General features: G+C 38.6%; 1 protein-coding gene across 4 annotated transcripts in view; it reads right to left on the bottom strand.

Moving 5' to 3' along the window:
* The window catches only part of MAP9 (microtubule associated protein 9), a 36,656-nt gene that overhangs the window by 4,752 nt on the left and 16,938 nt on the right, over nt 1–14,966 (bottom strand). The window contains exons 7-14 of one of the 4 annotated variants that reach the window (XM_078394800.1): nt 10,270–10,499; nt 9,799–9,854; nt 8,147–8,312; nt 7,095–7,184; nt 4,847–5,011; nt 2,979–3,124; nt 1,508–1,640; nt 366–437 (exon numbers count right to left, since the gene is read on the bottom strand). In XM_078394800.1, coding sequence (XP_078250926.1) covers nt 366–437; nt 1,508–1,640; nt 2,979–3,124; nt 4,847–5,011; nt 7,095–7,184; nt 8,147–8,312; nt 9,799–9,854; nt 10,270–10,499 — 1,058 coding nt within the window. Of the gene's footprint in view, nt 1–365; nt 438–1,507; nt 1,641–2,978; nt 3,125–4,846; nt 5,012–7,094; nt 7,185–8,146; nt 8,313–9,798; nt 9,855–10,269; nt 10,548–14,966 lie in introns of all 4 variants that reach the window. The other 3 variants (XM_073001523.2, XM_073001522.2, XM_073001524.2) reach the window with 3 other exon arrangements.

The following is a 14,966-nucleotide window of genomic DNA, read 5'->3' on the forward strand; positions in this document are numbered from 1 at the left end:
GAAAGCCATACAGACTGGGCACCATAAAAAAGAAAGAAGTGTGTACATATGTATCACACAGTAAAAGCAGTAAGCTCTTTAAGACCATACTTGTCCTAGCTAGACTGAACAGTGCCTTGGCTCACACAAGAGTATATTATTGCTTGCTCCCTCCTTCAGGCAAACACTTTTTTTTGGGGGGGGGGGTTCCTGTGTGAAACCTCTTACAATGTAGGAACTTCCAATGCTTAAACAAAATCCTCTAGCTGTTTATCCAAATATTTCTCTGCATTCACATATACATGAATTATAAGCAATGAGTCTGGTAACTGAAAAATGAACATTTGTAACTATAACAGGTTTTCCTTCTATCTGTATTCACTCACTTGGGCAGCTTGGGTAGCAGTGTTTTGCTGGTTCTGGACTGTGCGGACATGGCCTTGTGGGAGCGGCTCTTCCTAACAGTGAATAGGAGAAGATGAGACTCTACTATCTGCTATCACTGACAATAAAACTGGGAGTAGAAGCAGCCAGTATGGCAGTTTACACACCAAAATTGGAAGGGCGCAGCCATTTTCTTCTCTGCGCCTGGTTATCTTGGTATTTAAAAAAAAAAAGGAAGCCTAGAACTTTGTGATTGGGAAAAAGATGTGGACCAAAAACCAGGTACATATATTTTTTTGGAGTCTCAGGATAACAACACTGGTATAGCCTGTTAGGGCCAAGATACCTATAACGTTAGGCTGACATTGTGTTTTCTTTTTAAAAAAAGAACCTTTCAATAGCAGCAGCTGCTGGTCTTGACAAAAGGAAGGAAAAGACTAAATCATTTCCTCACCGTATGGCTTGGATGAATATTCTCTTCCCATTGCTTTTTCATTCAGGGTAAACATTCCTAGCTTCACTCCCATGGCAAACAGCAAAGTCAAGAGATAAGTCTTCACTGGGACTGTGGTGTAATGGCAGGGGTTGACCACCATTCCAGCAGCCCCAGTTCTGACTGGAACTTCCAGCAGTTGCCATTTACAGTATCTAAAAGACAGGTGCTGTGCCAAATTATACTCCAAATAATTTGGTCCTCATCTAAATTATCAGTACATTTCTAAAATGAAACTTGCTATATATTCAAACTGAAGCGTCCCCTGTCTGTACAACATTGAAAAGGTCTTCTCTTCAGTTTAACAGCTACCATATAGAGTCCTCTTTCCCCATTTTTCACAGCAATAGTATGGCAATAAATACTCGGTAGGCTGCACAAGCCCACTTCTGTGTTCTTCAACACTGCAACGTTTAGTAAAACATGCAGAATTATATTGTCTCTTGACATAATCATCTAATTTTGATGGGCAAAAATCAAAACCATTTTTCTACATCAGGCATACAAACCTAACAATTGTTTTCTAGAGGCAAAAGCAGCAAAAATTTAGCAAGCAAGATTATACTGCCACCACCTGGTGGTTCTTTAAACAACACAAGTTGACACAAAACCTGAATGCAAATTTGTACACATCTACATTTTTACACATACCAGCCAATTTTCATATGCTTCTATAGCTTTTTTATCTTTTTCTTCCTCCTCAACACCTTGTTCTTCTATTTTTTTCCTTTCTTGGGCTTTTTCTTTTCTCTTTTGCTTCATGAATTCTTCTTTTTTTTCATTCCTAAATATTAAGATGTTTAAAAACATGAAGCAATTTTATGCACTTTATTCAAATATCTCAATAGCAGTATTGTAGCATGGAGATACATAGAAATCACATGTGGAGTATTTGGAGAAAAACAAAATGCAATTGAATTACAACAATTCTAAAATACTAGTTTTTGCTAAGCCCTGGAAACAATTACATTGGAAACTAAATGGTAACAATATTGAACAGGTCAAACAGTCCAAATATTTATGAATTCTTTTTCATTATAAACATTCCTGGGTTCCTCGCCGCAAATGAGTTTTAAACACAGCCAGGCTTTCTGTGCAATCCATACTTCGATTTTATTACAACACTGGCAACTGATATGTCCCGGCAGCCCTACAAGTTTTTAAATCCAAAATCACCCCACAAATTCTGTATGGCATCCCAATTTGGGAAAATGGCATGGATTGTTCAATCGAACAGCTACAATCCCACTTCTTACATAAGGTATTAGGCCTACCGAGGTGGGTTCCCTACTCAGTACTCTGTCTTGAGACTGGACTATCCACACTGAAAACGATGGCATGGCTGAGAACTTTTCAATTCTGGCTAAAAATGTTTTATAACTCAGATCAAGACAGCTTGTTATATCAGCTTCTGCAAGATTCCAACCCTCCTTTGGGTCTATTCTCCTTTTTTAAAAATTGAAATTGATTGGCCTAGACATTGGATCTTTAGGTTCACTAAGTCTAGAGCAAGCATTTCAAACAGTTAAGAGACAAATTATGGACACTGAGTTTCAGGAATTATGAAGTACAGCTGATAAGACTCGTCCCCTGTTGTCTCTCCACATCTCCTTTAAAATGGGACAACCAGCTGCTTTCCTCACACTGCTTAAATGTCCACAAAACTGCAGGGCCTTTTATCTGGCCATGTAATGTCATGCCTGGTGCTGTACCGTATGGTAGGTATAACAGAACCCCTCATCTCGAAAGATATTGTCCATTTGAGCAGGGTGCATTGGAAACCCTCACTCACATGCTCTTGCACTGTCCACTACATCAACACTGCCGCAAAAAGTATGGCACCTCGATAATATTAAAGTAGGAGGGAAAATCTGATCTGGACAAGGTCTGTTTTATGTTATCAGTGGAGCTGGTCGAAAATTAGCTGTTTTCCTTGGGTCAATTGTTAGGAGGCGAAGCCCTGACCTCAAACAAATGTATTTGTTTCATGCTCCCTGTGAATCCAGAAATCTAACAAACTAGCTTGAGTATGTTTATTTTATATACCAATAAAGGTTTTACTATTAGAAATCACATTCCTTCTATTTAAAAAGTTGTTAGATTCAAAATTATTCAGTTTTACCATTTTTCAACAGCAGACCTGCTGTCTTTCTTCTTCTCTGTAATAATCTCCTCTTCTTGCTTCTTTTTCAATCTTTCAGCTCTTTTTTCCCTTTTCATTTGCTGTTTTAAATATTCTGCTTTTTTTTCTTTCCATTTTTCAAAAGCCTAAAGAAAGAAAAAGCCCATAAGGTGTATCCATGAGCTTTTAATTACTGTTCATAAGCAATTAAAGAATTTCCAATAGATCAATCCTCTTTTTTAAGCCTGCTGATTAATTAGTTGACTAACTGTTCATTGCACCAAAACAGGTGTGTGAATTTAAAATGTAACAAATTTAATGCTTTTTATCAGAAGGAAATGACACCTATACTTTATTTACTACTGAAATAATTTATCAGACACTTTTAAGCATGACTCTGAGACGGGTTTATGAGACCAAACCGGCAAAATACAATACCAAAATCCTATTAAGAAAAACCACACATGTAAGTTGAACTTGCTGGAGTGGGGAAACATTTCTTCTCTGTATTTCTTAAATATAATTCTGGCCAATAAAACAAACTGCAGGTAGCAGTTAAAATCTAATATAAAACAGAAACAAAGAAAAACTAAAAGTCCATGACGAATAAACATTTTATCTAGTGTGAAACAAGCCTCTCCAGGAAAGAACTTCCAAAAGTGGGGTACCACCACTGAAAAGACTCTGAGCACTACTCGCCTTACTACATATAGGTTAGATGAACAGTGAACAGAGTTTCTAAGACTACCGTATTTTTCCATGTATAAGACATCCCCATGTATTAGACACTCCTTCACTTTTCTAATGCAAAATTAAGAAATCTAAGTGGTGCTTAGCAAGTGGAGGGGGAAAGCAGGGATCAAAGCACTGCACAATCACTTTGATCCCTGCTTCCCCCCTCCACTTTCTTGGCAACAAAGTGGAGGGGGAAAGCAGGGATCAAAGCAATCCTGCAGCACTTTGATCCTTCCCCCCCTTCTTCCGTGTATAAGATGACCCTCAATTTTCAATCTAAAGATTTTAGACAAAAATATCATTTTATACCCAGAAAAATACAGTAATTCTAATGAACATGCAGGCTAAGCCATGAAAAGAGAGTCCTTCAGATCGCAGAATCAAAATGCTTAGGATGTTTTAGGTGAAACCAGTACTTTGAACTGAGTTTGGAAATGGATAAGCAGCCAGCATTGCTGTTTCAAAACTCATCTAATATTCTCTCTGCTAGTAACTAGGCTGCTGTATTTTGTACCCATATCTTTACTGATTTTTCTTCCACTAACACATGAGAATCAAACAGTTAAATAACAAACAAGTACACCCTTAAGGCTGTCTCACAGATTAACATTGACCTTTACCATTTAATACATTAAATACACCAATTTAAAGTTTAGAACCTTACTTTTTATAGATATTACCCAATTATTAAACCTCACAATGTCAAGATCAACTTGCAAAATTATTCTGATAACTCTACAATGATGATTGCTACAAAGAATGAAGAAAATGCACTGTTAAGTGCTCCATTCACTGGTTGAGATAAGCATTTCCTTTTCGAAATACAGTACTAATTAAGATTAATGTACAGAAATAATATGAAATTTTTCTGCAGTATCCATTTGTTGAATAGTCCTATTACTTATGCTCGCCAGTGTTCAGTCCAATGGTGTAACTTTTAGCAATGAGTTGATACTACTTCAGAAGTTGGAGGTTGTATTTCCATTCTTGCATGAGTTATGTGATGGCACACAATAAGAAATGCAAACAACAACTTCTTGACTAGTGCAATTCACTGCTTAAATCACCCTGTTGGACTTAATGCTGGTGTTCAATGGGATTCTGGCCAATGTTTGTAAGGTAAAATTTCTCACTGCCTTTTGTGCTTCTTTCTTTTTCTCCTCATTCAGTTCTGCTTCTTTTCTTTTCTTTGCCTCTTCTAATCTTTTTTTCTCAGCCAGTTTTTTTGCTTCTTTTTCTTTCATAGCTTTCCAGGCTTCAAAGGATGCAAGTGCTTCTTCTCTCTTAGCAGCTTCTTTCTATAAGTGAAGGAAAATGTATACTATAAAATATGTCTAGAAACCTCACTGTCTTACATTTATATTTACCTAGATAAATTGAAAACGAAATATGCATAAAGCAGGAATTTTGTATGCATTGTAAACTACTGTTCTTATAAGACTTCTTTTGCCTTAAATACTTAGCGTTACATCTACCGGCTGTTTATAAATTCAGTTTGATTACGAAACACAAAAATAGTACATTGTAGACAGCAGTCTTACTGGCTCCAAATAGCTGTTTACATAGACATGTCTAGTAAGTCTGCCAGCCATGATGGAAGACTGTTCTTCCCTATGGTTTCTGTTCACTTTGAGGCAAACTTCCCAGTTTTCTGGGAAAAGTTAGCTACTTTCCCCCAACCACAATACACAACTGCTAAGTTACCACTTTGTTCCACCTTACTCCCTTTCAGACTCAGACTGGGGTAGAAGACTATGACACGGAGATAGGTACACTTATAGTCAAATGTGATTCATAAATATATTTTTGCCGGCCACAGAGACTGGCGAAACGTTAGGAAGAATAACCTTCAGAACACGGCCAAAGAGCCCAAAAAACCCACAACAACCAAATATATTTTTGTTTTGCTACTAGATATACATGGAGCTAATGCTGTACAGCAGCGGTCCCCGACCTTTTTGGAACCGTGGACCAGTTGGGGTGGGTGGACTCTGTGCGTGGGGGGCAGGGGCACCCCTGCACTCGTTGGGAGGGCATGTTGCATTCATGGGGGACATGTCACACTCACACGTACGCATGCATGACATCCCCACCTGCAAGTGCGACACGCCCACCGTGAGGGTGGGCAGAGATCCATCTCCGTGACCCAGTCCTGGGAAGCCCATGGACTGGCACAGGGCCATGGACTGGGGGTTGGGAACCCCTGCTGTACAGTTTCTCAATGCCATCAGCAGAGGAGAACAGAATTTAAAAATGGACATATGGATTTGCACTTCCATTCCAAAAAGTCTTCTGGAGGGTAGGATCAATGTTAGCCATTTATATTAATAACCTAACTTACAGGGTAGTTATGTTATTTATGGCAGTTACAAAAGTCCCCTGAATTATTTCAAAGCAATTCACAAGCTAAGAGTGTTTTTAATACATGGGAGCAGTGATGGGAAAAGAAAGGGAATATCCTTTTTGCACAAAAGCTCAATAGCCAGACCTTATTTTATCTATCTACCCATCTACCCATCCACCCATCCATCCAATTTATACCCCGCCTATCTGGTCATTGCGACCACTCTAGGCGGCTTACAACAAACAATACAACACAAATATAAGAAAAAATTATAACACAACTAAACAATTCTACAAGATGGAAAACATATGAAATGAATCAAATAGAGAGAGGAGGGGAAAAATCAGGAATTAACTGGGAGGGAAGGCCTGCCTAAACATCCACGTTTTTAATTGATTTTTTAAAGTACCCAGCGAGGGAGCTGCGCGAATCTCCGGAGGCAGATTGTTCCAGAAGCAAGGAGCCACCGCCGAGAAGGCCCGGTTTCTTGTTTTTTCCTTCCGGGCCTCCCTCGGCGTCAGGCTCCTCAGCCTCACCTCCTGACTCGCACGTGTGACACGGGTAGAACTAGGTGGGAGTAAGCATTCCGCCAAATATCAACGCCCTAAACCATTTAGGATTTTATATGTAAGCATCAAAACTTCGCGGAATCGAATGGGCCGCCAATGCAGCGTGGCCAGAATAGGAGAAATATGGTGGTATTTTCTCGCTCCACTAAGGAGTCTGGCCGCTGCATTCTGCACCACTTGGAGTTTCCGTGTCAACTTCAAAGGTAGCCCCACGTATTTAGAGTGGAAGGATAATTCTGACTGCTCTCGCAAGGACCCTGTTGTATGACCAATCCTGCATCAGTTGCATAGCTGATCTTGCAGGCAGGCATGCAAAGGGAAATCTGCAGGAACACAAGGAGCACTTACATAATTGCCCTTCTGCTGAGTAGGATACTGGCCACAGTATATCAGCAGATGTGAAAATGGTGGTGTTGGTTTATGTGCTGCACTATGATCCCCTTACATAAATTATTTAAAAAAATAAACCTTTTCATTTTTGTCCCGCAAACTCTCGGCTTTGTTTCTTTTTATTCTTTGTAGCTCCAGCAAGAAAATTCTTTTCTTTTCCAACCAGTCCTATGAAAGAACGAAAGAAAAAAGGGTGTACAAGATTTAAGTAAAATTTAGAGCTAACATCATAAAATTATCTACTAATAAAGGAAAACTTATTTTATGAATGTGCTGTGCCTAATGGTTACTAAATGACAATCTGCCATGATGCATCTCAGTTTTACAATTGGGTATGTGACCAGGTATGTAACTGAGATGCACCTGGCACCTCATCAACCAGCTGCAATTAGCTTTGGCAACTTACACAGAACTTACATGAACATCATTAGGATTTGGGCCACTACTTCATTTCCCTTAAAATAAAACCTAACCTGAAAATAAGTCCTAGTAAGATTTTTCAGGATGCTCATAATATAAATAAGCCCTACTCCAAAACTAAGCCCCAGTTAAGTGAAACCCCGCCCTCCACCATTGTGCAGCATTGTGCAGCAACCAGAAGATGACATTACTATATTTGAATAAATGTAGATGATTGTACATGAAAAAAATAAAACATCCCCTGAAAATAAGCCCTAATGCATTTTTGGATCAAAAATTAATATAAGACCCTGTCTTATTCTTGGAGAAACAGTGTATTTTTAAAAGACCTAAACTTTAAAAGAAAACTACATAGTCTGCATGTTTCAATGTGAAAATTGAATTATTGTAATTACATCTTTTCTGAGTAAGTGCCCTATAGATCTTAGAATGTTCACATCACTATAAACTAGGAGTCTCCAAACTTTTCAGCACAAGGGCCATATCATATATTTTACACATTTTTGAGGGCAGAAGGAACACATACATGCACGTAGGGGCTGAAGGGAACGGACCTGAGCCTGCAGTGTTTGTCGGGCCAGATAAAAAGGCAAGGCGGGCCAGATGTGGCCTGCAGGCTGTAGTTTGGAGACCCCTGTTCTAAACTAACAGGGAAACTTCCTTAATTATAAGAGCCATTTTTCCAGAATAGAAATGTGTTAAATGTTTACCTGATACACAGCTGCCCTTAAACTATCTGCTTTATCAAGCTCAGCACTGTATTTTTGTAAATGCTTGTTGTCCAAGAACTTTAATGTTCCTAAGTACTGCGAAGATGTACTTGTTGGAATGTGTGAAGGTTTCCCAGTTTTCTTCAGGTATGTAGAACTCAGAGATCTGTAAAATAAAAATATCCTGTCAAATGTTTTAAGCTTAAAGTAAATTCTCACAGAAGGAAAGTATCTGTATTCTTGTGTTTATTATATCCTCTAAAACTAATTTAATTTTATTAGACACTGTATGAGTCTAGCACACAGACATGAAAAGGACTAAATTTAGAGCTTAATACAGAGAGAAACTCGCTGATGAAATTCCAAAGAAGAATAGTTCTGAAGCTTCTGGATTCAAAGACAAACCATATCCTCAGGAATTCAAGATCAGTGTTAGAACTGGATGATAATAGATGAGGAGAGCTAGTGAGGGCATGTTTAAGGCACCATCTTTCATCAGTTGCTAAATTGGTTAACCTAAGAGTTTTAAGAGATTTCTAAATTATCTTCTTGTCTTTTAACAAAACTAGTGGAGACATTCTTTTAAAACCACTTAATTCACTTCATGCACAGCTTCAGCAATTTGTCTCATCCTATTTACCAAAAGCTCAAGAACTTTAATAAATTAAAAAGCTAAGTTTTTAAAAAAGATGTTTTTATAGGGGAAGAGGACAATTATATTGCGTATAGACATGCATCCTGAAATCTATAACCAGCCTCTCAGATTTTAAACTACCATTCAGAGTCAAAAGTTCCTCCTAGAAGTATTTTAAAAGGGAATAAACCGACCAAAATACCTTGGCCAGAGAAACTCATAAACATAGTATAAGCTTATATAACTGTTCATGTGTCCTAAAGATGATATGCTAAGTTCTATTGTCCAGCAGGAACTATATACTCGTAAGTAGGGGAAGTAAACAAGATAACCACCAGATCAGTGGCCAAATTCCTACTCTCTGCCTCAAAAATACAAAAAACAATCTTGACCTCTACCTACCCCTGTCATTAAAAAAAAACAAAAACAAAAAACCATTGTATTGGTAATCCATTTTACCAATCTATACTGTTCTAGCTGTTTTGAAATGTTTTAATCGTTTCCATTTATTTAAAATATTATATGCATGTATTTTAATGGGTCGAAGACCGCAAAATAAAGATTGATTGATTGTATATAATATTAATATAAGAAAACAACATATGGGTAAGCTATCTTATCATTTTAGACTTTTTAACTGTCTTGAAATGCTTTAATTGCTTCCACTTATTTTAAATATTAAATGTATATATTTTAATGGGTCGGAGACTGCAAAATAAAGATTATATTGTATTATAAAAATATTTTTTGCTAATCAGGTGTTAGAATTTCATATACTGTATTTCAGAATATGAACTGAAATTCAACGATGGCTCACAAGTTTGTTAACAGAAATTTAAGTTGGCAAAAGTTACTGTTTGTGATTTGTATATTAGAATAAAGACTTTGTGAATGTTAATAAACGTATCACATAGAGAGACAGTAACAATTAGGATATGGCAACTGAATTTGGGAAACATAACGATTGGTTACAGTTGTTATTTCTAAAGAACTTACTATTCAAATCTAAATTTCCTACCTGTTTACTGAAGATTTTGCCTTTTGTTGAACTGCCTCTTTTTCTTCACTTCCCTCCTAACAAAATGACAAAGAGAACTGATTGTAAATCCAGCAAACAACTGTCTATGCAGCTTCTACAGTCGTGCCCCGCTTGACAATTACCCCGCATTAGGACGAATCTGCTACATGAGGAAGTTTTTGCAATCGGTTTTCAATGCGTTTCAATGGGCTTTTTTATTTTGCTTAACGTTTCTGCTCTATAGTGATTTCGCTGGAATGAATTAATGTCATTAAGGGAGGCACCACTGTAAATATCTACATTTGTGTGTGTATGAATGTATGTACATTCATACAAACACAAACGTACATATTTATAGTGGTGCCTCGCTTAACGACATTAATTCGTTCCAGCGAAATCACTGTTGAGCGAAACTCGTTCTATGATTCCTATGGCAAGGATATCACAATGGCAAAAGTCTATCAAACTTACCTTTACTGGTTCCTTTGAAGTGCCCAGTGCAGTTTTTGAAGAATTTAGTGGTATCTTCGCTTCAGATTTATCATCATTTGTTGCCTCATTTGATCTATCATCAGTGACACTATAATCTAATGTCTGATTTTCTTCCAGATACTCTTCAACAGACTTGTTCAGTTTCTTTGTTTTTTCATAAACTGTAGTCATCATAAGTTCTATCACAGAAGGGGATTTTCTGCCACTCTCTGGAAAGTTTAAATCATTGCAGGCGTCAGTTTCCTTTTCTTCATCATCTACATTTTTTAAAGAAAAGAAGCCTTGTGAAATTCATAACCCGCTACTAGGGGTGGTGCTTGAAGGAAGAAGGCAGCCCAAGAGAATGCAGCTGAATTTTTCATTGTTTTAATTTGGGTCTTATAAATTTGGGTGCCTGAGACTGTGCAGCTTCCCCAAGGCCACACAGGCTGGCCCCATTCTAAGGAATATCAGTTATAAAGTGAATTTGTCAACATTAACTTTTTTATGATTAAATTCTGACAGCATAGCTGTCTATTTAGTTATCCTTTATTCAGATATAATAATCATATGCCATCAAGTTAATTCTGACAAGGTAACTCTTTTTGGGATTTCCTAGATAGAGAGTACTCAGAAGTGGTTTATTATTCCCTTCTTCTTGCGGCATCCTGAGATTGACCAAAGCCTCACAGGCTAGCTCTTCTTGTAAGAGGAACAGTGGGGAATCATAATTCCAACCTCTGACTCCACAGCCAGATATCTAAACCACTGACCTATCCAGTCAACTAAAACCATAATTAGTTTAAACAAATCTAAAATGTGGTTGTTGTAGGTTTTCCGGGCTTTTTGGCTGTGTTCTGGCGGTTTTTCTTCCTAACGTTTCACCAGTCTCTGTGGCCGGCATCTTCAGAGGACAGGAGTTAGAACTCTTGTCTGTTCTGTCTGAAGATGCCAGCCACAGCGACTGGTGAAACATTAGAAAGAAAAACCTCCATAACACAGCCAAACAGCCCAGAAAACCTACAACAACCATCGGATCCTGGCTGTGAAAGTCTTAGAGAATACAAATCTAAAACACCTGATAAAAAATACACTACGTCCCCTAACAACCACAGTCCTGCAAATGCAACTTAACTAAGCAGATTGGGTTTAGTCTGCAAGACCTGAGCAGGGCTGTAACTGATATGAACTTTTGGAAGTCATTAATTCACAGGGTTCCAATAGGTCAGAAACAGTTTGATGGTAAAACACAGAGAACAAGTTCCTTTACTAGGGCTGCTTCTTTCCAAATTGGTTATGGCTATCTGGTGGAGTGTTAAGCTCTGCTTCACCTATATTTAACCAGTTTATTGGTAAATATCACAATTATGATAAAACCAAATAATATCCACAGTAAACTAAATCCACATGAGTCCCTAGGACTGACACCAGTGGGCCAAATGCTGGAATATATTCAGTGTTTATATATTTTAAGTTTGCTCATATGAACATGAAATAATACCCATGTAATAAATTCAAAGCTAAAGCAGATCTCAGAATACACATAGGAAATATTTTATGAAATTGACAACTAAAAATATTTATTTGTTGCGCTGTATCTGCATAATTGACATGTTGAAAATAAAAATTAACCCCAAAGAGATACAACATATTTCTCAAACAAGCCACTTGCAGATCTAATTTAATTTACATAAACTATATTTTTCAGACTGAAACCCAATGCTAATAAATGATTATGAATACCAACTATTATATCTGCATAATTTCTCCAAAGCCTATTACAGTGGTAGAAGATCAAGGAGAGGGAAAGCAGATTATCTTTTTTTCTAGGTCTAGAGTGTGAAACTCTTTGTCTAATACTCAGAAATTACTTCAAGGCAGGATGTATTTAGATTTTTAACACTGCCAAAGATATCAATAGCTATTATAAAACCATATATTCTCAATTATCAACAATGCCAACAATCACATTGTTCCCCATATAAACTTTTAAATAAGATCTTTGTTGCTGTTGCATGCTATTAGTTTCAATTTATGGTAACCCTATGAATTAATGACCTCCAAAAGGTCCTATCATTAACAGCCCTGCTCAGGTCTTGCAGACTAAGAGCAATACAGTGGACCCTTGACTTACAGACTTTTCGAGTTACAGACTTCTCTGGCCGCAAAATTTAGGTTCGACTTGCAGCCAGAAAATCAACCTACAGACCAGGAAAAAAACCCAAAATGGAACAAAAATAGAACTAAAACGGCCAGTTACGGGATTAATCAGTTTTCAATGCATTGTACGTCAATGGAGCCTCGACCTACAGACTTTTCGACCTGCAGCCACTGTTCCAATACGGATTAATTCCGTAAGTAGAGGGTCTACTGTAGCTTCTTCGCTTCAGTCCAACCATCTCATGTTCAGTCTTTTCCCTTTCTTACTGCCTTTAACTTTTCCTAACATTACTGTCACTTCTAATGAACACTCTATTATCATGGCATGCTGAAATGATGACAGGCTTAGATTAATCATTTTAACTTCTAGTGAGAATTCAGGCTTTATTTGCTCTAGAACCTACTTGCTTTTCTTTCAAAGCTCTCTTCCAGCACACTATTTAGAAAGAATCATTTTTCCCTGTCACTTTTCTCAATTGCATGGCTTTCACATCGATACATAGTAATTGGGAATACTATAATACAGTGGTATCTCGACTTACGAACTTAATCCGTATTGCAACGGTGTTCACAAGTTGAAAAGTTCGTAGGTCAAGGCACCATTTCCCATAGGAATGCATTGAAAACCAATTAATACGTTCCGTGGGAAGAAAAAAATTACCAAAAAACCCCCCACAAACAAACAAACACTGCAAGTCCCATGCTGGGACTGGGAAAAAAACCCACAGAAACATACAAATCAAAAAATAAACAATGGAGCAAGTACCACGCTGAGACTGCAAAAAAAAAAAAAAATCACCAAAAAACAAAACAACACAGAAGCCCCCTACAGAACCTACCCTCCGAAACCTACTTTTTAAAAAGAATTTTCACCAGCACTTACCCATCCGAAGCCCCCTGGGGTTCCCCCGCTGCTGCAATTGCCACTGCCGTGAGGCTTGAGCCTAGCTGGAGTGCTTCGGCCACTCGCCCCTGGCCGCGGTGGAGGCAGCGGTCACCCAGCGCCGGGAGACTTGAGCTGGCCGGGTTTGGCCTGCTTGCCTCCCAGCTCGCCTCCCGCTTGCTCCGTGCCACCCTCCGTGGGCCCATGGCGGGTGGTGAGGAGCGAGCGGGAGGTGAGCCGGGAGGGAAGCAGCTGAAGAAACCCGGCCAGCTCAAGCCTCCCAGTGCTGGGTGACCGCTGCCTCCAATGGTGGGGGCGGGGGCGGGGGACCCCCGGGAGGTCTCCAATGGTGGCATGGAAGCCCTGGAAGACATCTTGGGGATCCAATTAGGGTGGCAGAAAAGGGTGGGAAATTTAAAATTGTTCCCCCGCCGCCGCGATCGGACCCCCAGGAGGCCTCTGGAAACGTCTGAAGGTGCCGATCGCGGTGGTGGGGGTCCCCCTGGGAGACCTCCAGAGGCTTCCCCGCCGCCATCAGAGACCTCCTGGGGGTCTCTTTTCCTAACCGTTGGTGCGAAAGAGCAGCCTCTTTAGCACCAACGGTTTGAATGGAATGGAATGGAAAAAAGGCAGGGGAAATTTGAATTTCCTGCCCTTTTCTTCATTCACAAGTTGAGGCTCCGTTCGCAAGTCAAAGAAACATTTTGCGAACAGAGCCGTTCGTAACTCGAAATGTCTGCAAGTGGAGATGTTCACAAGTTGAGGTTCCACTATATAGATTACCTCAGCCTTAGTCCACAGCAAAAGAGACTTTGTTTTTTTAGGTTCCTCATACCTATATTTTCAATTCTCAGTTTTCTGATTTCTTGGCTGCAGTCTCCATTTTGATTGATGACTGAACAAAGGTGCAGAAAAATTTAACAATTTTGATTTGTTCATTGTCAACATAGAAGTTGTGTAATTCTTTTGTAGCTGTAATTTTTTCTTCTTCTGAATGTTCAACTGTAATCCTGCTTTTTCTTCACCTTATTCAGTAGTTATTTCAAGTCATTGCTATTTTCTCCAAACCTCTGGTTTTATTTGTGTATTTTAAACTATAACTATTTCTTTCATCACTTTCACCTCCTTTCTTTGAAACTAATCCAGCTTTCCCTATGATCTCTTCTGCATATAGAAAACAGACAGCAAGAATAAAAAGCACTGTTTCTGAGACGTTAACCAATTGGAAACCATTTTTTTCCCTGCATATCCTTTTCTAACAATCAGGACAATCAACTGTCATGGACTATCTACTTCTTTTAGGATGATCCATAGTTTTTTATGGTCGAGACAAAGGATGTACTGTAATCCATTGGATTTTCTTCTGATGTTACCTGATACATGGCCTAGTGAGATCCATTCTATTGTTATGTGAAAGAAGGGCTTCACTGTTGGAGAATCTATTGTATGGCATGATATTTCACTTGGGACTTTGAGGTGTTGCCTGTTCGGGGACTTTGTGTCATTAATTAAGGACCTTTCTGCTCTATTTTTCTGGCTGGGAACACAGACAGCTGCCATGAGTTTAATTTTTAATTAATTGCTTTATCATTGAAACTGATTATTTTATAGGCTTCTGTAGCGGAACCCAAAAAGTGACGTCATTCCTGCCTGT

The sequence above is a fragment of the Pogona vitticeps genome, chromosome 5 (genome assembly GCF_051106095.1).
Source record: "Pogona vitticeps strain Pit_001003342236 chromosome 5, PviZW2.1, whole genome shotgun sequence".
NCBI classification, from domain to species: domain Eukaryota; kingdom Metazoa; phylum Chordata; class Lepidosauria; order Squamata; family Agamidae; genus Pogona; species Pogona vitticeps.